Source organism: Tamandua tetradactyla, chromosome 5 (genome assembly GCF_023851605.1).
Source record: "Tamandua tetradactyla isolate mTamTet1 chromosome 5, mTamTet1.pri, whole genome shotgun sequence".
Lineage (NCBI taxonomy): Eukaryota > Metazoa > Chordata > Mammalia > Pilosa > Myrmecophagidae > Tamandua > Tamandua tetradactyla.
In genome coordinates this window covers 92,777,345-92,801,676 of record NC_135331.1, presented here as the reverse complement: position 1 = coordinate 92,801,676, position 24,332 = coordinate 92,777,345, and the positions used below count along the sequence as shown (strand labels likewise).

Below are 24,332 nucleotides of genomic sequence, written 5' to 3'. Positions count from 1 at the left end.
AATGCTAACAAAACAATTTTTTCAGCATCAGCCAAGGTTGAAACTAACTCAACTGGGTTAAACTCCAGTTGTCTCCAGCACTGGGTATACACTAAAATCACCTGGGCACTTAAATATATATATATATTTATACCAAAGCCTGTGCTCTGACACACACTGACAATGAGTCTCTGGGGTGGTACTAGGCATCTGCGGTTTTTAAAAGTTCCCCAAAGTGATTCTGACATATAGTAAATAGTTATATGTGAGAATATAAGCTATTATGTACTTCAAACAAAAAACAACTACTTGAAAACACTTTTCTTTCTCCTTGACTGGTAACCAAAGCCACATCCACAAGGATGGCACCTAACAAGAGGAAAGTCATGTATATTACAAATACAATTACTCTGAATTTGATTTTTATGATCCAGGAGAACACTGGTCTGAAAAAAGAGCCAAGTAGAAAAGAAATAGTGAATTACTAAAAATAAGAATTTTTAAGTGAATTCCCATGTATTAAAAAATGAATCCTCTATTAAAAAGTTTAATGCTAAGTGTCCTGATTTGAAACTGTCATGTACCCCAAAAAAGCCATGTTGTTTTTCCAAATCTAATCTTGTGGGGATTGACCTATTGTTTAGGGTAGGAATTTTGATTAGGTTGTTTCCATGGAGATGTATCTCCACCTATTCAAGGTGGGTCTTAATTCACTTATTTGAGTCTTTTAAGAGGGAACAAATTTGGGAAAAGATTGGGGCTAACACAGAGACGTCTGGAGATGCAGAAAGAAAACATTTCCAGGGAAACTGTTCGAAACCAGAAGCGAAAGGACCAGCAGATGCCAGTCATGTGCCTTCCTAGTTGACAGAGGTGTTCCGAAAACCATAGATGCTCCTACCTGAACAACTGAAATATTTTCTATTAGTAGTTTCAAAGGATCACTAAGAAAATATATTTCTTGAGTCAAGGTAACTTTATCTGGATGCCTCATTTTTATGGACTCAGAATGACAAACTTGTAACTTAATAAACTTCCTTTATAAAAGCCAAACCATTTCTGGTATATTGAATTTCTGGCATTAACAAACTAAAACACTAAGGTTTTAATCTAAGGCTCATAATAGGAAAAAAAGCATAAAGGAAGATTTCTTACAAGATGAAAGTTATTTTAAAAAGGACAAGCCATCAGGAACCTGACATGCTGACTGTGAGATAGGACTTATAAAGCACAAGAACCACATTTCCCCGAAACCTTCTCACTTTCCACATTGCCAAGGAGATCCAATCCTTTACTATCTGTCACACTACTAAAAGAAAAAGGACCAAAAAAAAAAAACCTCCAATGATTCACACATATACAATAAATAGTCAGAGGGTGAAGGAGGCAATTGTTTCCCAAAGGCCACTATGAAGATGACAGCTAACATTTACTGGCAAGCTCTGTTCTAACTACTTCACAGATATTATCTCACTAAGTTTTCATAACAACTTTATTAGGCATGTATGCTATTATTATCATTTTATGGTTAAGGAAACAATGAGTGACACATAAAGATTAGAAAACTTACTCAAATTCACATACCTGGAAGTGAAAAAGCTAGATCTAAACCCACCAAGTGTGATTCCAGAGCATATGCTCTTAAACAGGCTATTGTCTGTCTCTCCACTGCTTTGCATGTCCATGTATGCGTGAGTGTCTATGACTGACTGAATGGCAGGTAAAGACAGAGCTACTAAGAAGAGGAAAGAGAGGGGGGAACAGAGGACCACAATCAGGGAGCAGGTTGAGGGGACTCTGAGATATGTACCTGCAGAAAAGGGGAACTACACATTTTCCCTAATTCTCTTAGTTTGGACTGTAAAATATATATACCAAATTTCTAAGAAACAGATATAAAGTAAATAAAGGAGACATAGGTGTTAAAGAAAGAATGAACTCTATATCAATCCAGTGTATTCAGAGCTTTACCTTAAGGATAGAGGTTTTTCAGTTTGTTGGGAAAATACATCCTCTCTAGCAGAGGATAGTTATTATACCTGGACAGATAACATGAATATCACAGTCACTGCAGAAATATATTCCAAACTGTAAGCAAATAAATTGACATTCCAGTTGATAAAGTCAGTGTGGGTTGGCTTAAGTAAGGGGTTAAGACAGGTTTTAGGTCTCCAAGCATATAGAGCAGAGGTAAGTACAGCATCTCTAAAAGCCCAACCAAACCCATTTCAAACTAGTAAATTAAACTTTACAAAAATTTCCAAACCTAATTCTAGATAAAGTTTTTAACATTCTTTCTCATCTAAACATCTTCTCCGAGTGGAACTGATGGGACTTCCAATAAGCCACATTTTGATGACATTGTTACCAACCCATGAAATGAATATATTGCAGGAAAGAGAGGGGCTAAAATTAAGGAGCCATAATAAATCATAAACTAGATAATCAATCTGGGAGTAAATTAAGGGTTGGTTGCAATGTGGGATAAAAATTAAATTATACTGGAAAAAAAAGGCTTATGACAGGGTGAACTTATTATCACTTCTTGCTTTTACTATTTATTGTTAAACAGCAAACATAATGAGAGTCACCAGGTATATCATTACAGGGACCAAATATAGTGTTTTAAATATATCACCAAACATAAAAGCAAGATACCTCAGATTCATAAATGAGTATCTTGTGTTCAGTAAGTGTTTGTATAGGCAGACTAAACCTGTCATTGGGATCTAAGCTCAGGTCTCAGAAATGCTGTGAGAAGAATAATACAAAAAGGGACTTACTGTAAAAAGATGACATATAAAAGACAAAGGACTTCCCAGATAATGAGGAATTTTTCCAACTCATAAAAATAAACTGAAGCTTCTTTCTTCATAATACAAGCTATTTAGCAATAGTACAGAACTTGAAATGCATATTTGGATTATAAAAGCAAGGAATTCCCTAGAAATAGGTAAAAGGTAATAAACATACACAGACATTGGAATACAACAAATAAGAAACAAGAATCCAAAATTTTTAAAGGATACGGTCTGTACCAGGAAACAATGTTCTTCCAGTCAACAGCTCAGCCATTATGCAGCCCACTGACCAAATATCAACTGGCAAAATTAAAGATAAAGCACATACAAGGTCACTGTTATTATTCTTGGTCACAAATGTAATTATAACATAAGGGTGAAATACTCAAATTAATATTTTACGTATCTGAGATTCAAAATTCATTCTCATTTTTACAGAAATATTTAAGACCTTTACCCATCATTACAGGGCTTCATAGGTGGGCTAAGTCAAAAAACAGGTAAGACAAAAGAAATACACTATTCACAAACAGGCAAAAGTTTTTTATTGGTAGAATGGAGGATTTTCGAAAGGAATACTGAGGAACTAAGATTATGAACCCATTGTCTTTGGGTAGAAATAATGTGGAAATATGTTGAAAACCTAAAAATATATTGAAAAAAACAGAGAAAGTGTTGAAAACCTAATAAATAAAAACTCAAGTGCTGAATCACGAAGTTTGAAAGTTGTGTATAAAAACCCACCTCTCCTATCTGAACAACTGAAATATTTTCTATTTGTAGGTTTTCAAAGGATCACAAAGAAAATATATTTTCTCCCATTCCCACCACCTCTACTCCTGAGAATATCAAATATACCAAACATGGTATTAATAAGGCCCAAAATAACTAAGGAAAGAAATACCTGTCTGGTTGTAATGCATCCAATTCAGCATGATCTCAGGAGCCCTGTACCACCTGGTAGCCACATAGCCTGTCATTTCATCATCTGTATGCCGAGCCAGTCCAAAATCTAGGATCTAAAGAGGAAAAGAGAAATCAGGTATTGGAATAAACTGTTAAAACTTGTTAAGCAAGCAGGAAGAAAACTCTAGCGCCTTATGAAAAAGGAACAATGTTGAGCTTCCGTAACAGAGCTTTCAGGTCCATGCTTAGAATACATCATGGTAAACACAGCAGCATGAAAATGAAATTACAAAAAGCAAAATAAAATACCACTCCTGGGTATTTACTCAAGAACAATGAAATGCATGTCCACACAAAGGCTTGTGCATGAATACTCGTGGTAGCTTTATTTATAATAGCCACAAATTGGAAGGTTCATTAACAGGTAACTGGATAAATTGATGTATATTCATAAAATGGAATATTACTCAGTAATGAAAAAGAATGAACTACTGATATACGCAACAATACAGATAAATCTCAAAAACATTTTTCTAAGTGAAAACAAGACATGCAAAAATAAATACTGTATGACTCCCTATTTTAAAAACTCTAGAAAATACAAATCTAATCTAAAATGTCAGAAGACAGAGCAGTGGTTGCCTGGAATATGACTGAGGATGGGGAAATGGGATTGAGTGGGAAGGGTACAAGAAGTTACTGAAGTTATGGAAATGTTCTTTATCATAATTATGGTGGTGGCTATAGGGATATATAAACCTGTCAAAATATACGTGCAAAAGAGTACATTTTATTGTATGGAAATGTTTCAAAACAGGAATTAAAAATGATATGAAACAGAGGTTCTGGGAAGATAGCAGAACAGGGTAGATCAAGTTCAACCCTGTTCCAAGGAAAAGTTTGAGAAGGGATCTGAGGGCAGCTGAAATGGTGATTCAAGAGTGCAAAAGACCTGGGAGAGTCTTCTGCACCACATAGGGTGCCCCTGGTTGCAAAAGCTGAGGATGTCAGAAGAAGAGCACTGGGGCCTCATGAAGAAGCCTGGAGCTAACAGGAGCACTTGTGTAGGGAGACAGGACAAGGAAGTAAGGCAAGGCGCGTTCCTTATATGCGCTACCCTCACCAGTGCAGCCCCAGAACCTGAGACTCACCTCGCACCCCACGTATCTGAACCCCATCACCCACCCTCACTGCCCGCACTCCAAGCACCCCCACCCCACAAACCCCCTTTGCACATACACCTGTCCCCAATCCACAGTGTCACACAGCTTCACTGCTCCCCCCAGCCACGAGCTCTGTGCATCAGTATTCAGCACTCCTAGACACGGGCATTGCATGCACTCAGCCCCCAGTCATGACCCTCAGTCATGCCCCCAGCTCTGGGAAAGTGCTGACCTATGCAGCAGGGTCAGATACGGCCCCAGCCCATGCAGGCATAATACTAACCAGTTGCCATAGCTCTGTGCATGTGCAAAAAAGGGCCCCGCACCCAAGACCAGCGCACACCAGGGTTATGCCCCCCAAATCTGTGCACTCACACATCTACATCTTCCCCGGCTTCTGGGCACCCACGTTCACAAGCACCAGCATAACATCCCCAACCTGCACCTATACCTTGCCTGCAACCATCACCACACTGCTGTGCCCCACCCGTTACTCTCTATCCTGCAAACACAAGGCTTTAGATTACTACAGGAAATCAACTTCAAAAGTAAAATCAAGATATTTACATGCGACGAAAACAACAGAAGACCACTAATCATATCATGTGCAGACAGATATAGCCCAGCCTAATGAACAATTAAAACGCTAGAGGAGACACAGATGTTGGAAAAACTCATAAAAGATGTTCATATAACTCTACTAAATAAAATAAGTGGGATGGCTAATGACATAAAGAAGATCAAGGAGACAGTAGAAGATTATAAAGGAGAATTTGAAAGAAGATATAGAAAAATTAGCAGCTATCACAGAGATTAAAGATTCTGCTGACCAAATGAAAAACATACTAGGGTCACACAACAGCAGATCTGAAGAGACAGAAGAAAGAATACGCAAACTAGAGGACAGGATAAATGACTCTGAACACTCAAAACAGCAAATGGCAAAAAAAAGAGAAAAATTTGAATTGGATTTCAGGAACACAATGGACAAAACAAAGCACGCAAATATAAGAATCACTGGTGTCCTAGAAGGAGAAGAGAGGACTAAAGGGCTAGGAAGAACAGTTGAGGATATAATGAGGGAAAATTCCCAAACCTCATAAAAAACATAAATACACAAGTCAAAGAAGCTCAGTGAATTCCAAACAGAATAAATCCAAATACGCCTTCCCCAAGACATATACTAATCAGTCTGTCAAATGTTGAAGAGAAGCAGAAAATTCTGAAAGTGGCAAGAGAGAAAAACAATCTACTACATACAAGGGAAATTGCATAAGACTAAGTTCAAACTACTCAACTGGCACCTAGGAGGCGAGAAGGCAGTGGTATGATATATTTAAGATCCTGAAAGAGAAAGACTTCCAGTCTCTGTACCCAGCCAAACTGTCCTTCAAAAACTGAGGGAGAGATTAAAATTTTCACAAAGAAATCCTGAAATAATTTGTCACAAGATACTGGCCCTGCAAGAAATATTACAGGGAGTTCTGCCACTTGAAAAAAAAAAGACAGGAGAGGGGGGGTCTGGAGGACACAGAATTCAAGAGTATCAGTAAGGGTAACTTAGAGGATAAAAAGAGAAAGAAGGAAAAGAATATATAGATCTCACAAATAAAAAAGATAAGATGGTGGATTCAAGAAACACCTTTTCACTAATAACTCTGAATGTTTACAAACTAAACTTACCAATTAAAAGGTACAGATTGGCAGAATGGATTAAGTAATATAATCCAGCTATATGCTGCTTACAAGAGACTCATCCTAGACACAAGGATACAAATATATTGAAAGTGAAAGGATGGAAAAAAGATTTTCCACACAAGTTGTAACCAAAAGAAAGCAAGAGTAGCTATACTAATATCAGACAAAATAGACTTTAAATGTAAAGACATCATAAGAGACAGAGAAGGACACTATATATTAATTAAAGGGACAATTCACCAAGAAGATACAACAATCATAAATGTTTATGCTCCTAATCAAGGCGCTCCAAAATACATGAGACAGACACTGGCAAAACTGAAGGGAGCGACAGATGGTTCAACAGTAATAGGAGACCTTAGTAGACTACTCTACTCTATAGATAAAACAACCAGACAGAAGATCAACAAGGAAATAGAGAAGTTAATTAAGTTCATAAATAAATTAGACCTAACAGACATACATAGGTCATTGTACCCTAAAACACAAGGATATACATTCTTCTCTTGTGGTTATGCAACATTTTCCAAGACATATATGTGCTGGGGCACTAAATGGGTCTTTATAAATTGAAAAACATTGAAATTATTCAAGCACTTTCTCTGATCACAATGCAATGGAGCTGGATCTCAACAAACACCAAAGAACGAGAACATTCACAAACATATGGAGATTAAATAACACACTCTTAAAACAACCAGTGGGTTAAAGAAAAAATTGCTAGAGAAATCAATAGCTATCTAGAGAGGAATGAAAATGAGAATACAATTTATCAGAATTCATGAGATGTGGTAAAGGCTGTGCTAAGAGGGAAATTTATTGTCCTAAATGCCTATATTAAAAAATAAGAAAGAACAAAAATCGAGGACTTAACTGCTCACCTGGAGGAACTTAAGAAAAAATAGCAAACTTACCCAAAGCAAACAGCAAATAACAAGATTAAAGCAGAGTTAAATGAATGGAAGAACAAAAGAACAATAGAAAGGATCAATAAATTCAAAACTTGGGTCTTTGAGAAAATCAATAAAATTGATGCACCACTAGCAAAACTGGCAAAGAAAGATAGGATGAAAATAAACAAAATCAGAAATGAGAAGGGGTGTATTACCACAGACCCTGAAGAAATAAAACAATCATGAGGATACTATGAACAACTATATGCTAACAAACTAGACAACTTAGATGAAATAGACAAATTCCTGGAAATACACTGTCATGCTCAGGTTCATGAATCAACTTGGCCGGGTTGTGGTACCTGTTTGTCTGGTTGGGCAAGTGTTGGCCTGTCTGTTGCTATGAGGACATTTCATAGAATTAAATCATGATCATGTCACTGTATCCACAGCTGATTCCATTTGTCATCAGCCAAGGGGAGTGTCTTCTGCAATGAGTGACATTTAATCTAATCAATGGAAGGCTTTTAAGGAGAATTCAGAAGAGACAACCTCTCTTCTTTCTGCTTCAGCCGGCAGGCCTCTTCTGTGGAGTTCATCCAGACCCTCCATCGGAGTTGTAAGCTTCACAGCCTACCCTACAGATTTTGGACTCTACATTCCCATGGTTACATGAGACACTTTTATAAATCTTGTATTTTCAGATATTTCCTGCTGATTCTGTTTCTCTAGAGAACCCTAACTAATACAACTTGGTACCAGGAGTGGTTCTTAAGAAACAGAATCTTAAAAATGGGTTTTTATGATTGAGTTTCTACTCTGACTGAACTCAAAGGCACTAAGGACTCTGATTCCTATAATCAGAATGATACTACCAATACATGGGGTGAGTTGGCAAAAGAGATAGTCAAATTATCACCATTTGATTCTTCTAATGCTTCACTTGTACGAAGCCAGGGGGATAATGTTTTTGACACCCTTATGGAGTTTTGTAGAAACAGAAGGTATAGAGATGTTGGCTGGTTGTTGTTAGATACACTGTACACATTAATGACTGAAAGGTATGGGCTTAAGGCTTCAAATGAGAAGCTTAAGTGCCGTCTGACAGATGTAAACACTTCTTAGAGTGTCCTGAAGGAAAATCTTATTTCGTATAGTCATAGACTTGAGATTTCCAAAAACCAGACTCAGAAAGAATCTTATTGTTAGAGTAGCAACTTAACAATGTAAACTGAAATCGCAGTCTTGCATGGTGTCTGCCATTAAAGTGAGGGCACTGACTGGAAAGGAGTGGGACCCTGAAAAATGGGATGGCGACATACAGATCGATGATGTCGGTGGCAAGGCTGAAACCCTAGGTCATGATGAATCTTCTCTAGATAACCCTGTAATAGCTTGCTCTGAGGACATAGCCACCCCACCTCCAGCCTGCCTTGAGGAGTTGGCCACCCAAACTACGCCTGAAGGGATTAGCCCTAGAGTGATTAATCCTGCTAACCAAATGAAACCGCAAATGAATGCCTTGAAGCAAATGGCTTAGAAGATATTTCTAATTCTTTTCATGACACACCCCCACCAACCCTCATTTCTTCCAGACCTATAACTAAAGTCCCAAAAGGCCCCTAAAGGTGAGGTACAAAGCATCACACATGAGGAGATGCATTATACTCCAAAAGAACTGTGTGAGTTTCCCAATTTATACAGACAGAAATCATGGGAATATGCATGGTAATGTATTTTAAGTGTGTGAGATAATGGTTGGAGGAATATAAGGCTGTATCAGGCTGAATTTATTGATATGGGCCCACTAAGCAGAGATTCTGCATTCAATGTTTTAGCTTGAGGGGTTCAAAAAGGCATTAACAGTTTGTTTGGATGGTTGGCTGAAACATGGATCAAAAGGTGGCTGACATTATCTGAGGTTGAAATGCCAGAATTGCCCTGGTATAATGCAGATGAGGGGATCTAGAGGCTTAGAGAGATCGGAATGTTAGAGTGGATTTATCATGCAAAGGCTGTCTTACACCTCAGGAACATCCAGAGGATGCACCTTTTACCAGAACAGTGAGAAATAAATTTGTGAGACCAGCATCATCATCCGTGAAGAGCTCTGTAGTTTGCACTTTGCTGAAGGTCAAATATCACTGAGCTGGAATCCTTAAACATAATGGGGATGACTGGATCCCGAGTTGTCAGAAGCCATGCAGCAGCACTTAATTGCCAAAAACAGGGTGGACATGGCTATTATAATAGACAGCAAACTCAAAGCAGGAGACAAGATAATCTGACTCACAGAAACTTGTGGCATTGGCTAGTAAATCATGGGGTATCTAGAAGTACAATAGATGGGGAGTACTACTAAATTCTTGTTTGAGTTCTAGGTCAAGGAACAGAAGTCTAACTTGAATTACAAAAACACAGAGTCCGGGCCCCTTAATCAATTTCCAGACTTGAGACAGTTTACAGAGCCAGAACTACTTGAATGAAGGGGAAGCCAGGTCCCTTTGAGGGAGAACCCTGTTACACTGCCACAGATTTATACTGTTAATCTTCCTCCAAAGCCTTCCCAAAGGAGACTGACAGCCTCTTACCAGGGTAACTGTGCACTGGGGAAAAGGAAATGATCAGATATTTTGGGGATTATTAGACACTGGTTCAGAAGGGACATTAATTCCAGGGGACCCAAAACGTCACTCTGGTCCACCAGTCAGAGTGGGGGCTTATGGAGGTCAGGTGATCAATGGAGTTTTAAGCTCAGGGCCATCTCACTGTGGGTCCAGTGGGCCCCTGGACTCATTCTGTTGGCATTTCCCCAGTTCCAGAATGCATAATTGGAAGAGACATACTGAGCAACTGGCAGAATCCCCCATTGGCTCTCTAATTCGTGCAGTGAGGGCTATTATGGGGGAAAGGCGAATCGGAAGCCACTAGAATGGCCCCTCTCTAGTAAAATAGTAAATCAGAAGCAATATTGGATTCCTGGAGGGACTGCAGGATTACTGCCACTCTTAAGGACTTGAAGGATGCAGGGGTGGTGATTCCCACCACATCCCCATTCAACTCTCCTATTTGGCCTGTGCAGAAAACAGATGGGTCTTGGAGGATGACAGTGGATTATTGTAAGCTCAACCAGGTGGTAACTCCAATTGCAGCTGCTGTTCCAGATGTGGTATCATTGCTTGAGCAAATCAGTACATCCCCTGGTACCTGTATGCAGCCTTTGATCTGGCAAATGCTTTTTTCTCAATAGCTATTAGTAAGGACCACCAGAAACAGTTTGCTTTCAGCTGGCAAGGTCAGCAATATATTTTCACTGTCCCACCTCAGGGGTATATCAACTCTCCAGCCCTATGTCATAATCTTGTCCATAGGCAACCTGATCCTTTCTCCCTCCCACAAGACATCATACTGGTCCATTATATTGATGATATCATGTTGATTGGACCTAGTGAGCAAGAAGTAACAACTACTCTTGACTTATTGGTAATGCATTTGTGTGTCAGAGGATGGGAGATGTTCTAGTTTGCTAGCTGCCAGAATGCAACACACCACAGACAAATTGGCTTTTAATAAAAGGGGATTTATTTCATTAGTTCTTCAGAGGAAAGGCAGCTAATTTTCATCTGAGGTTCTTTCTTATGTGGGAAGGCACAGGACGATCTCTGCTGGCCTTCTCTCCAGGCCTCTGGGTTCCAACAACTTTCCCTGGGGTGATTCCTTTCTACATCTCCAAAGGCCTGGGCTGAGCTGCAAATGCTGAGCTGCTTGGGCTGTGCTACATTGCGCTCTCTCATTTACGCACCAGTCAATTAAGTCAAACATCATTCATTACAGCAGGCATGCCTCCTAGCTGACTGCAGATGTAAAGAGCAACAGATGAGGTTCATGTACCATTGGCTCATGTCCACAGCAACAGAACTAGGTGCCTTCACCTGGCCATGTTGATAACTGAATCTAACTACCACAGGAGATGTTCTAGCATGCTACCTGCCAGAATGCAATATACCAGAATTAGAATGGCCTTTAAAAAGGGGAATTTAATAAGCTGATAGTTTACACTTCTAAGGCCAAGAAAATGTCCAATTAAAACAAGTCTATAAAAATGTCCAATCAAAGGTTTCCAGGGAAAGATACCTTGGTTCAAGAAGGCCGATGATGTTCAGGGTTTCTCTCTCACCTGGAAAGGCACATGGTGAGCAAGGCATCATCTACTGGCTTTCTCTCCTGGCTTTCTGTTTCATGAAGCTCCCCCGGAGGCATTTTCCTTCTTTATCTCCAAAGGTCGCTGGCTTGTGGGCTCTCTGCTTCTTATGGCTATGTTGTTCTTCTCTGTTCTCTCTGAATATCTCATTCTCCAAAATATTTCCCTTTTATAGGACTTCAGAAACTAATCAAGACCCATCCAAATGGGTGGAGACATGTCATCACCTAATCCAGCTTAACAACCACTCTTGATTAAATCACATCTCCAGGGAGATGATCTAATTACAGATTCAAGCATACAATATTGAATATGGATTATTCTACTTTACAAAATGGGATTTTGATTAAAACATGGCTTTTCTAGGGTACATACATCCTTTCAAACCAGCGCAGGAGATAAATCCAACAAAAATACCAGGGGCCTTCCACCTCAGTGAAATTTCTAGGTGCCCAGTGGTGTGCAGCATGTCGAGATATCCATTCTAAGGTGAAGGATAAGTTACTGCATCTGGCCCCTCCTACAACCAAAAAAGAGGACCAACACCTAGTCAGTCTCTTTGGATTTTGGCAACAATATATTCCTCATTTGGGTGTGCTACTCTGGCCCATTTATTGAGTGCCCAGAAAAGTTGCTTATTTTGAGTGGGGACCTAAACAAGAGGAGGCTCTGCAGTAGGTCCAGGCTGCTATACAAGCTGCTCTGCCACTTGGACCATATGATCCAGCAGATCCAATGGCGCTGGAAGTGTCAGTGGCAAACAGAGATGCTGTTTGGAGCCTTCGGCAGGCCCCTATAGGAGAATCACAATGCAGATCCTTAGCATTTTGGAGCAAAGCCTTACCATCTGCTGCAGATAACTACTCTCCTTTTGAGAAACAGCTTTTGGCCTGCTACTGGGCCTTAGTAGAAACTGAACACTTAACCACAGGCCATCAAGTTACAATGAGAACTGAGTTGCCTATCATGAACTGGGTGCTGTTTGACCTAACAAGCCACAAAGTTGGGTGTGCATAGCAGCACTCCATCATAAAATGGAAATGGTATATATGAGATAGGGCCAGAGTAGGTCCTGAAGAAACAAGTAAGTTACATGAGGAAGTGGCCCAAATGCCCATGGTTTCCACTCCTGGTACATCACCTTCTCTTTCCCAGACCAGAGCTATGGCCTCTTGGAGAGCTCCTTACAGTGAACTGAGTAAGAGAAACTCCAGCCTGGTATACATATGGTTCAGCACAATATGCATGTACCATCTGAAAGTGGACAGCTGCAGCACTACAACCCCTTTCTGTGTTGTCCTTGAAGGACAGTGATGAGGGGAAATCCTCCCAGTGGGCAGAACTTCGAGCAGTGTTCATTTTGTTTGGAAGGAGAACTGGCCAGAGGTGCGTTTGTACACTCACTAATAGGCTGTTGCTAATGGTTTGGTTGGATGGTCCAGGACCTGGAAAGACCATAGTTGGAAAATTGGTGACAAAGAGGTCTGGGGAAGAGGCCTGTGGATAGACCTTTCTGAGTGGGCTAAAAACATGAAGATATTTGTGTCCCATGTGAATGTGCACCAGAAGGTGACTTCAGCAGAGGAAGGTTTTAATAATCAAGTGGATAAGATCACCCGTACTGCAGACACCAGTCAGCCTCCTTCCCCAGCAACTCCGTCATTGCCCAATGGGCTCATGAACAAAGTGGTCATGGTGGTAGGGACGGAGGTTATACATGGACTTCCATTCACCAAGGCTGACCTGGCTATAGCCACTGCTGAGTGCCCAATCTGCCAGTAGCAGAGACCCACACTCTGCCCCTGATGTGACACCATACCCTGAGGTGACCAGATGGCTACGTGGTGGCTGGTTGATTACATTGGACCACTCCTTTCATGAAAGGGGCAGTGACTGTTCTAACTGAAATAGATATATACTCTGGATATGTGTTTGCTTTCCCTGCATGCAATGCTTCTGCCAAAACTACCATTTGTGGAGTGACAGAACGCCTTATCCATTATCATGTATTTCACACAGCATTGCTCCTAATCAAGGAACACTCTTCATGGCAAATGAAATGCAGAAATGAGCACATACTCATGGAATTTTCTGGTCTTACCATGTTCCCCATCATCCAGAGGCAGCTGGATTGATAGAACGGTGGAATGGCCTTTTGAAAATTCAATTACGGTGCCAACTAGGTGGCAATACCTTGAAAGGCTGGGGTAACGTTCTTCATGCTCTAAATCAGCATCCACTATATGGTGCTGTTTCTCCCAGAGCCAGGATCCATGGGTCCAGGAACCAAGGGGTGGCAATGGGAGTGACAACACTCACTATTACCCCTTATGATCAATTAGGAAAATTTTTGCTTCCTATCCCTGCGATCTTGAGCTCTGCTGGTCTAGGCTTTAGTTCCAAAACGGGGAGTGCTTCCTCCAGGAGAAACAACAATGATTCCATTGAAGTGGAATCTAAGACTGCCACCTGGTCACTTTGGGCTACTCATGCCCCGGATCAATATGCCAAGAAGGGGATTACATTACTGGCTGGGGTGATTGATTCTGACTATAAGGGGGAAATAGGACTGCAACTACACAATGGAGGTAAAGAAAAGTTTTCCTGGAATATAGGAGATCCCCTAGGGTGTCTTTTAGTACCACCATGCCCTGTGATTAAAATCAATGGAAAACTGCAACAACGCAATCCAGGCAGGACTCCCAATGGCTCTGAAATTTTAGGAATGATGGTTTAAGTCATCCCACCAGGCAAAGAACCAAAGCCAGCTGAAGTGCTTGCTGAGGGTATAGGGAACATGGAGTGGGTAGTGGAAGAAGGCAGCAATAAATATAAATTATGACCACATGATCAGTTACAGAAATGAGGACTGAAATGCTATTTTGTTCATGTTAGGGTATTTAAGTTGTAAGGTATCAAGTTTAAGAATGAATATTACCCAAGGATTTGCACCCTATTCTGGGGAGATTTAATGTCTTTCCGGTTGTAAGCACGACAGTTAAGTATTGTTAGGTGAGGGAAAAAATGTGACTTTTATTGTTTTCTATTTAGAAACAAAGTATGGTTTAAGGTGATGTATATAGCTGCCAAGCTGACAAGGGGTGGACTGTCATGGTCAGGTTCATGTAGCAACTTGGCCCAGTAGTGGTACCTGTTTGTCTGGTTGGGCAAGTGCTGGGCTGTCTGTTGCTATGAGGACATTTCATAGAATTAAATCATGATCACATCAGCTGCATCCACAGCTGATTCCATTTGTAATCAGCCAAGGGGAGTGTCTTCTGTAAAAAGTGACATTTAAGCTAATCAATAGAAGGCTTTCAAGGAGGATTCAGAAGAAACAGCCTCTCATCTCTTCCTGCTTTGGTAGGCAAGCCTCTCCTGTGGAGTTCATCCAGACCCCCCATCAGAGTTGTCAGCTTCACAGCCTGCCCTATGGATTCTGGACTCGACGTTCTCACGGTTCCGTGAGACACTTTGGTAAATGTTACATTTTTGGATATTTCCTGTTGATTTTGTTTCTCTAGAGAACCCTAACTAATACACACACAAACAAGCTACACTGACTCAGGAAGAAATAGAAGTTCTCAACAAACCAATCACAAGTACAGAGATTCAATCAGTCATCAAAAATCTTCCTACAAAGAAAAGCCCAGGGCCAGATGCTTCACAGGGGAAATTGTATCAAAAATTCCAAGAAGAACTAACACCAATCCTGCTCAAACATTTCCAAAAAATTGAGGAAAAAGGAACTCTACCTAACTCATTTTATGAAGCTAATACCATTTTAATACCAAAATCGGATAAAGATGTTATAAGAAAGGAAAACTACAGACTAATCTTCCTAATAAATATGGATGTAAAAATTCTCCACAAAATATTAGCAAATCGAATTCAACAACATGAGAAGAATTATACACCATGACCAAGTGGGGTTTATACCAGGAATGCAAGAATGGCGCAACACAAGAAAATTAACAAATCAAAAGGGAAAAACCACATGATTGGCTCAATTGATGCTGAAAGCATTCGACAAAATTCAACATCCTTTTCTGATAAAAACACTTCAAAAGATAGAAATCAAAAATAACTACCTCAATATGAAAGGGAATATATGAAAAACCAATAGCCAGCATCAGACTCAATGGAGAGATACTGAAAGCTTTCCCCCTAAGATCAGAAACGAGACAAGGATGTCCACGGTCACTGCTAGTATTATGGGTAAGTTGAAATACCAAAAAAAGGAAACATGACGACTGTACAATAGTGCTTCTGTGTTTTGTTTTGTTTTTCCTTGAAATCCATGTGCCAGATGTGTGGAACTTTCAGCTCAGCACTGAGAAAAGAGAATGTTACTACCCCTCATCTTATGAACAGAATAATATTTATTTAATAACGAAAGGTTATCTAGCTAAAATAGAACTGGTTTTACATTATTTGTGGTATTAAAGTGTTTTGATGAGATTTTTAAAACTTAGGTAACATTTTCTAAATGTGGAAGGAAGGGACAGAGGTGTTTACAAGAGAGGATTTTTATTATAAAGTATTTGCTTCTTTTACCTCCACATTTTGTGATGCATCTGTCATCTGATATTTTGTTGGCCTAAAGTTAAAGTTAGCCCTTCTTGGTTCTTTTTCCAGGCAAAAATTTCTTCTCTCTTAGTGGATATTATAAATGGAAATTTGATTTCAGAATGGCTGACAGAAATATAACTAAGCATGATTGGTATATCACGAAAATGAACTGAATTCTGCTTTTATCATACTTAAATCCAAGGAAAAGCATCATGGGCTACTGGAAGAGATAAATGTGTAAGAAATTCTTATCTAAATTTTTTTTTATTTAACTTCCAACTTTTCTACATTATGTAAAATGGTTAGGATGTAATTCATGATAGAGTTGCTCTAAATTTATAATGAAAATGTAACCTTTCTGGAAGGACAGAATTTAAGACTTGACCATGTTTGATAAATCTTAATGAAATCAAAGAAACAAAGTTCAGTTTACTTTTCACAGACTATATATTTATTGATTTTTCAGGCTCTTCCTCCCAGCACTTATCACCCAGGAGGGGCATGGGAAGTCTATTCTATAGAAAGTAGAGGGTACGTTTGAATTCCTATAAACAGTGGAACTCCTAATTCCAAGAGCCAGCAAGAACCCAGGACAAAACTCAGACTCAGAAACAACAGAGAAGATGCTGTGCTTCACTTTCGCCTTGGGCTGATCTTGATAGGAAAGCTAAACTCTGAAGGAAAACACTAGCCATCACACAAGCAATTTGCAAAAATGTGAGGAGTGTTTTTTTTTTTAATTTTTTAAAATTAATTTTTAAATTAAAAAAAATATATGACAAGAAACACAAACATTCTTAACATATGATCATTCCATTCTACATATATAATCAGTAATCCACAATATCATCACATAGTTGCATATTCATCACCATGATCATTTCTTAGAACATTTGCATCAATTCAGAAAAAGAAATAAAAAGACAACAAAAAAGACAAAAAAAATTCATGCATACCATACCCCTTACCCCTCCCTTTCATTGATCACTAGCATGAAAAGTGCTTTTTGCATTGGGTATGTGTTTTTGTTAGCTCTTGGCACTCAAGGAAATCTCTGTCATCATAGCTGGATACAACCATAAGGAACAGACAGTTTGGGGACTAGATCACAGAGTTAACACATCAAAATACTAAAATGTGCAGTGTGCTAAAAAGTTCATAAGACAAAGAAGAAATGATGACCGATTCCAAATGAACAGGATAAAAATCCAGAAAACAAGAAAGACAATGTTACTGTGGCCATAGCAAAGAATTTTTTTTTAATGATCTTCAATGTGTTCAAGGAGATAAAGGAAATCATGGAGAAAGAATTAAAGGATATCATGAAAAATATGAATGAACAATATGAGAACCACTATAAAGACATAAAAATCTTAAGGAATCAAATGGAAATAATAGAGTCAAAGATACAATTAGTGAACTGAAAAATACAGAGTCTCAACAGCAGACTGGAGCTGACAGAGGAAAGAATCAGTGAATTCAAAGACAAGACAATTGAAATTATACAGGCTAAAAAGCAAAGTGAAAAATAGTGAAGAGAACCAAGGAAACCTGTGAAACACCATCAAAGGGATCAATTAAGGGAGTCCCAGAAGGAGAAAAAAAGAAAGGGACTGGAGAAATATTCAAAGAAATAATAGCAGAAAATTTTCCAAATTTACCTTAAGTCATGAATATACTTTCAAGAAGCCAATGAGCCCCAATTAGGATAAACTCAAAAAGAATCACATCCAGACACATGGGAGTCAAAATGTAGAATGCCATGGACAAGAAGAGAGTTCTAAAAGATGTAAAAGAAAAGCAATGTGTTATCTATAATGGAAATCTAATACGATAAATGCTGATTTTTCATCAGAAATCACAGAGGCAAGAAGGCAATAGGATCATGGTGATGAACACACAACTATGTGATGATATTGTAAGCCACTGATTGCATACCATGTATGGACAGTATGTGTGAAGATTTGTCAATAAAAATATTTTTTTTTAAAAAAGAAGCAATAGGATAAAATATTTAAAGTGCTGAAAGAAAACTGTCAACCAAAAACTTTATATCCAGACTGTCTTTCAAAACTGAGGGCGAGATTAAGACATTTCAGATAAACAATAAGCCAAGCGAGAGCGTCACCCTAGTCTTAACCCACAAGTAATGCTTAAGGAAAGAACACTAGATAATAGATTGAAGAGCTATGAAGAAATAAAGACCTCCAGTAAAGGTAACCACATGGGTAATTTTAAAAGCCAGTAGTATTATACCATATTTTCTGACAACTCCATTTTTCACTTTCTACAGGTTCTAAACTGCAAATGCATAAAATTAATGACAAATTTATGGTTTTAGATATAAAATGTATTAGGATATAATTTATAACAAATATAACAAAAAGGTGGGGGAGGAGAGGGGTATTAAGTTGGTATCAAATCAAACATGATTGTTACAGATTTAAGATGTCAAATTTTAGCCCCATGGTAACCACTAAGAAAACATAAGAAAAATATACACAACAAAAGAAAAATACATATACATACACAGAAGGAAATGAGAAGGGATTTGAAATGGAATGCTACAAAAAATATAATATGAAAATAGGCAATAATAGAAAAATTGAGGGACAAAAAAGATATAAGGCTTACAAACACAAAATAGCAAAATGGCAGAAGAAAGTTCTGCATTATTAATAGCTACTTTATAGGGAGAAGGATTAAACTTCTCACTCAAAAGGTAAAGATTGGCAGAATAGATTTAAAGAAAACATGACCCAACTACATGATATTTATAAGAGACTCTCCTTAAATTTAAAGACTCAAGTAGGAAGAAAGTGAAAGGATGGAAAAAGTATATATACCATGAAAATAGTAACTAAAAGGAAGCTGGATATTGCATGCTATAGGGCTATGTTTAACAGGAAAACATTAGCAGTACCACAGCAACACTAGGGGTAAATAATGTAGGGAGGGACAAGAGTTAAGAGAAGGTTTAGATTTCCTATATGGTGAGGGTTTGTCTATTGGTTATCCTTCTCTTGGGAATAACGAAATTACCTAAAATGGAGAGTGTTGATGGACTGTGGACCTTGAGCATTATACATGATGCCTAATGAACACAGGTGGCTGAAGGATGCACTGACTGAGAAGTAGATTGGCGAATAATGGGGTATACATATGATCAAATATTGTGCTGCTACAAAAAGGAATGGAGATACGAGGCATGCAACACTGTGAATGAACCTGTGGGACATTGGGTGAAACAAAATAAGGCAGAAACAAAAGACCAATTATTGTATGGTCACCTTTAGAAAATGCTTATAAGAAAACAGGGGCCTAGATTGTAAACTCCTATAGCAGTCACATTTAGTCCAGCGAACGATGGTGTATACTTATGAACGAAGTTTGTGCTGTTACAAAAAGGAACAAAGTTGTGAGGCATGCAACAATGTGAATGAACATGTAGGACATTTGGTAAGACAAAATAAGCCAGAAACAAAAGAACAAGAATGGTATGGTCACCTTTAGAAAATGTTTATAAGAAAACAGGGGCCTAGATTGTAAGCTTTTAGAGCTGAAACATTAAGTCCAGAGTGATGATTATTATTTCTGGATTTTGAGAGGCTGTTTATATATTTATAGCCTGGTATTTAGAGATAAGAATGAAGCCAATCAGATCAGGATTAAGGTAATTCAGAACACAGAGGTAAGGAAGACATTGTCTATTATTTTAGAACTGCACCTACTCTTTGAGATCAAAGAAAGAAAGCTTTATTTTGTTGGGAACTTAAATTTTCTGTAGCACATAATCTAACTCAATCTGTCTGGACAGCTCATTTAAACAATTGAAACACAGGAAGCCCAGAATAAGAATTAGGGCCTTGGTCCTAAATAGCTTAATATAATGCCTGATACATCCTAGAATATATTAAGTAAATAATCAAAATGTACTGGCAAAGTCCTTTGAGGGATGGGAGAAAAAATATGGAACTATTAAACTTTACCACCAGGAAACCCCGGATACTGTGTCAAACATTAGGGACACCCAAATTAATAAGCCAAGCCCTGAATTTTTAGGCTTGTTCTTGTGAAGCTTATGTATGTAGCAGAGAACCTTAGCCTACATATAGGTATGCCTAAAAGTTACTTCCGGAGGACCTCTTTGGTTGCTCAGATGTGGCCTCACTTGTTCTAAGATCAATTTTGCAAGTGAAATCATTGCCCTTCCCCCTACATGGGACATGACATCCAGGGATGAAAGTCTCCCTGGTGGTGTGGGAGATGACTCTGAGGGATGAGTCTGGCCCTGGAACTGTGGGATCGACAATGCCATCCTAACCAAAAGAGGGAAAAGAAGTATAACAAATAAGGAACCAGTGGTTGAGTGAGTTCAAACAGAGTCAAGAGGCTACTCTGGAGGTCACTCTATGAAAACTTCAGTTAGACATTGCTACCTATCATAACTTGCTGTGATGGTTTGAAAGGACTTGTGTACCCGGGAAAAGCCATATTTTAATTCTAATCAATCTTGTGGGAGCAATGGCTTCTTCTAATCCCTATTCAGCACTATAGACTGGACACCTGATTAGATTATCTCCCCAGAGATGTGGCTCAATCAAGTGTGGGTATTAAGCTTGATTAGATGGACACATGTCTCTACACATTCTACATGGGTCTTGATTAGTTTACTGGAAGCTTTTGGACAAAGCTTCAGAACGCTGCAGAACCATGAAGCAGACAGCCTACTAGCTAGTGATTTTTGGAGATGAAAAAGGAAAATGCCTCCTGGGAAGCTTCATGAAACAAGAAGCCAGAAAGAAAATTAGCAAATTTTGCCATGTGTCCTTCCAACTGAGAGAAAAATGCTGAACACCATCAGCCTTCTTGAACTAAGGTGTCTTTACCTGGATGCCTTAGATTGGACATTTTTATAGACTTGTTTTAATTAGGACATTTTCTTGGCCTTAGAATTGTAAACTAGCAACTTCTTAAATTCCCCTTTTTTAAAAGCCATTCCATTCCTGGTATATTGCATTCCAGCAGATAGCAAACTAGAACACTTGCCAAACCCCAGCAACACCATTCCAGCCATTCCTAAAGAACACCTAGGATAATACATAAGATTTTACAAACGTTCCATGCACTATAGTAACTCTCCAGAAACCTACAACCTCAAGATGGGTCCCTGGACCAGTTAAGTCCTGAAACCTAGACGGCCCAGTCTCCCCAGAACATCAGCTATTCCATCTCCCTACCCCATATTATTGACAGCCCTTCCAATATGAAAAAGTTAGAATAGGCATAGTCCAAATACCCCTTAAGAGTGGGACAGAAAGATAAAAAATGATGGTGGAGTTATACAGAGATGGTAGGGTTTAACAAACAAGTATGATTGCTGAACCATTATATTGATATTTCTTTTAATCTCCAGTATCTTAGAGCAGCTAGAAGTAAAATCTAAAATTGTTGAATTGTAACCCACACCACACCATGAAATCTGTTCTAAAACTAATTGCTGTGCCATGCTTTGAAATTTATTGCTTTTTTGTATATAAGTTATTTTTCACTAAAAAGGTAAAAAAAGAGTCGATTGTGGTGGAAAAAATTTTTTTATTCCTTCAAGCCTCCTATATTCTGGAGCAGCTAGAAGGAAAAATCTGAGATGATGTTATGGTACCCCATGACAAACTCTGGGATCTGTCCTGTAACTACTTGTTGAAGAGTGCTTTGAAAACTATTGCTTTTATCTTTTTTATTTTGTATATATGTTATATTATACAATTTAAAAAAAGGTTAAAAAAAGAAAGCTGGAGTAACTATAGTAATATTAGATAAAATAGACTTTAAGTCTGTTAAGAGTAACAAAGAAGGTCACAATATATAGACAAAGGGTTCAAGTCAACAAGACATAACAGACACATATAGAATACTTCATCCAATAGCAGAATATACATTCTTTTATCTAGTGCACATGGGCCATTCTCTAAGATAAACCATACGTTAGATCACAAAACAAGTATGAACAAATTTTTAAATATTGAAATCATACAATGTTTCTTCTCCAGCCACAATGGAATTCAGCTAGAAACATACAGAGGGAGAACTGGAAAATACATTAATACATGAAAATTAAATAGCACACTCCTAAACAACCAATGGGTCAAAGAAGAAATCGCAAGGGAAATTAAGAAATATCCTCAGGCAAATGAAAACAAAACCACAACACACCAAAATATATTGGATACAGCAAAGGCAGTGCTGAAAGGGAAATTTATAGCCCTTAATGCTCACAGTAAGAAAGAAGAAAGATCTCAATGTAGAGACTTAACCTCACAAATGGAGGATCTAGAAAAAGAACAAACTAAATGTTTGTTAATTAATCCTCCAAATTCAGCAGGAGAAAGGAATTAACAAAGATTAGAGGGGAGATAAATGAAATACAGAATTAAAAACCAATAGAGAGAAGCAGCAAAAACAAAAGTTTATCCTTTGAAAAGACAAAAAAAAATGGCAAACTTTTAGTTGACAAAGACTGACAAAGAAAAACAGAGAAGATGCAAATAACTAAAATCAGAAATGAAAGGGGGGACATTTGCTATCAACTCTACAGAACTAAAAAGGATTATAAAAGGATACTATGAACAACTGTAAACCAACAAATTAGATAACCTAGAGGAAATGGACAAATTCCTAGAAACACACAAACTATGAAAAATGACAAGAAGAAATAAAAGATCTCAAAAGACCAATAACAAGTAAAGAGACTGAAAATAAGTCATAAAAAAACCTGAAAAAAGAAAAGCTCAGGACCAGATGGCTTCACTGCTGAATTTCACCAAGCATTCTAGCAGAAATTATACTAATCCTGCTCAAATTCTTCCAAAATCCTGAAGAGGGAACACTCCCTAACTCTTTATAGTACACAAACATCCTAAAAATGAAAGCCAAAGATACTATGAGAAAAGAAAATTATCGATCAATTTCCTTTATAAACATAGTTGCAAAAATCCTCAACAAAACAGTAGGAAATTGAATTCAACAATGCATTAAAAGAATTATACACCATGATCAAGTCGGATTTATCCCAGGTATGCAACAGTGGTTCAACACTCTTATCTTATAGTTCAACATAAGGATGCCAAATAATGTAATACCCAGGAACAGAATGAAGGGGGAAAAAAGCAAATGATCGTCTCAACTGATGCACAAAAGGCATTTGACAAAACCCAGCACTTCTTTATCTTTATTTAAAAAATATTTTTATTGAGAAATATCTACACACATACAATCCAACCATATTATATAATCAATGGCTCACAATAGCATCACATAGTTATGTATCCTTCACCATGATCATTTTTAGGACATTTGCATCACTCCAGAAAAAAAATAAAAAGAAAGAAAAAAAGAACTCATACATCCCATACTACCTACCCCTCCCTCTCACTGACCCACAGTATTTCAATCTGCCCAATCTTTATCGCCCCCTATTATTTTTTTTTAACCTCATCTGTCCATGCCCTGGATAAAAGGAGCATCAGATACAAGGTTTGCACAATCACACAGTCACACTGTAAAAGTTATAAAGTTAGAGTCTTCTTCAAGGATCAAGGCTACTGAAACAGTTTCAGGTACTTCACTCTAGCCACTTCAATACACCATAAACTTAAAAAGGGATATTTACACAATGCCTAAAATAACCTCCAAGATAACTCTGTTTGAAATCTCTCAGCTACTGACACTTTGTCTCATTTCTCTCTTCCCACTTTTGTTCAAGAAACGCTCTCATTCCCATGATCCCAGGCCCTGGCTCACCCCCAGGAATCAGGTCCCACATTGCCAGGGAGATTTATACCTCTGGAAGTCATGGCCCATGCAGAGGGGAGGGCAGCGAGTTCACTTACTGAGTAGCCTTAGAGAGGCCACATCTGAGCACCAAAAGAGGTTCTTTTGGTGCTCAGATGTGGCCTCTCTCTCCAGCCAACACAACAAGCAAACGCACCGTCCTCCCCCTGTCTATGTGGGACATGACTCCCAGGGGTGTGGACCTTCCTAGCAGTGTGGGACGGAAATCCTAGAATGAGATGGGACTCAGCATCAAGGGATTGAGAAAACCTTCTCAACCAAAAGGGGG

General features: G+C 38.5%; 1 protein-coding gene across 2 annotated transcripts in view; it reads right to left on the bottom strand.

Moving 5' to 3' along the window:
- Nucleotides 1-24,332, bottom strand: part of MAPK14 (mitogen-activated protein kinase 14) — a 105,239-nt gene that overhangs the window by 22,200 nt on the left and 58,707 nt on the right. For both annotated transcript variants that reach the window (XM_077161605.1, XM_077161606.1), the window contains exons 7-8: nt 3,685-3,799; nt 3,009-3,080 (exon numbers count right to left, since the gene is read on the bottom strand). In XM_077161605.1, the coding sequence (XP_077017720.1) occupies nt 3,009-3,080; nt 3,685-3,799 (187 nt within the window). The remainder of the gene's footprint in view (nt 1-3,008; nt 3,081-3,684; nt 3,800-24,332) is intronic.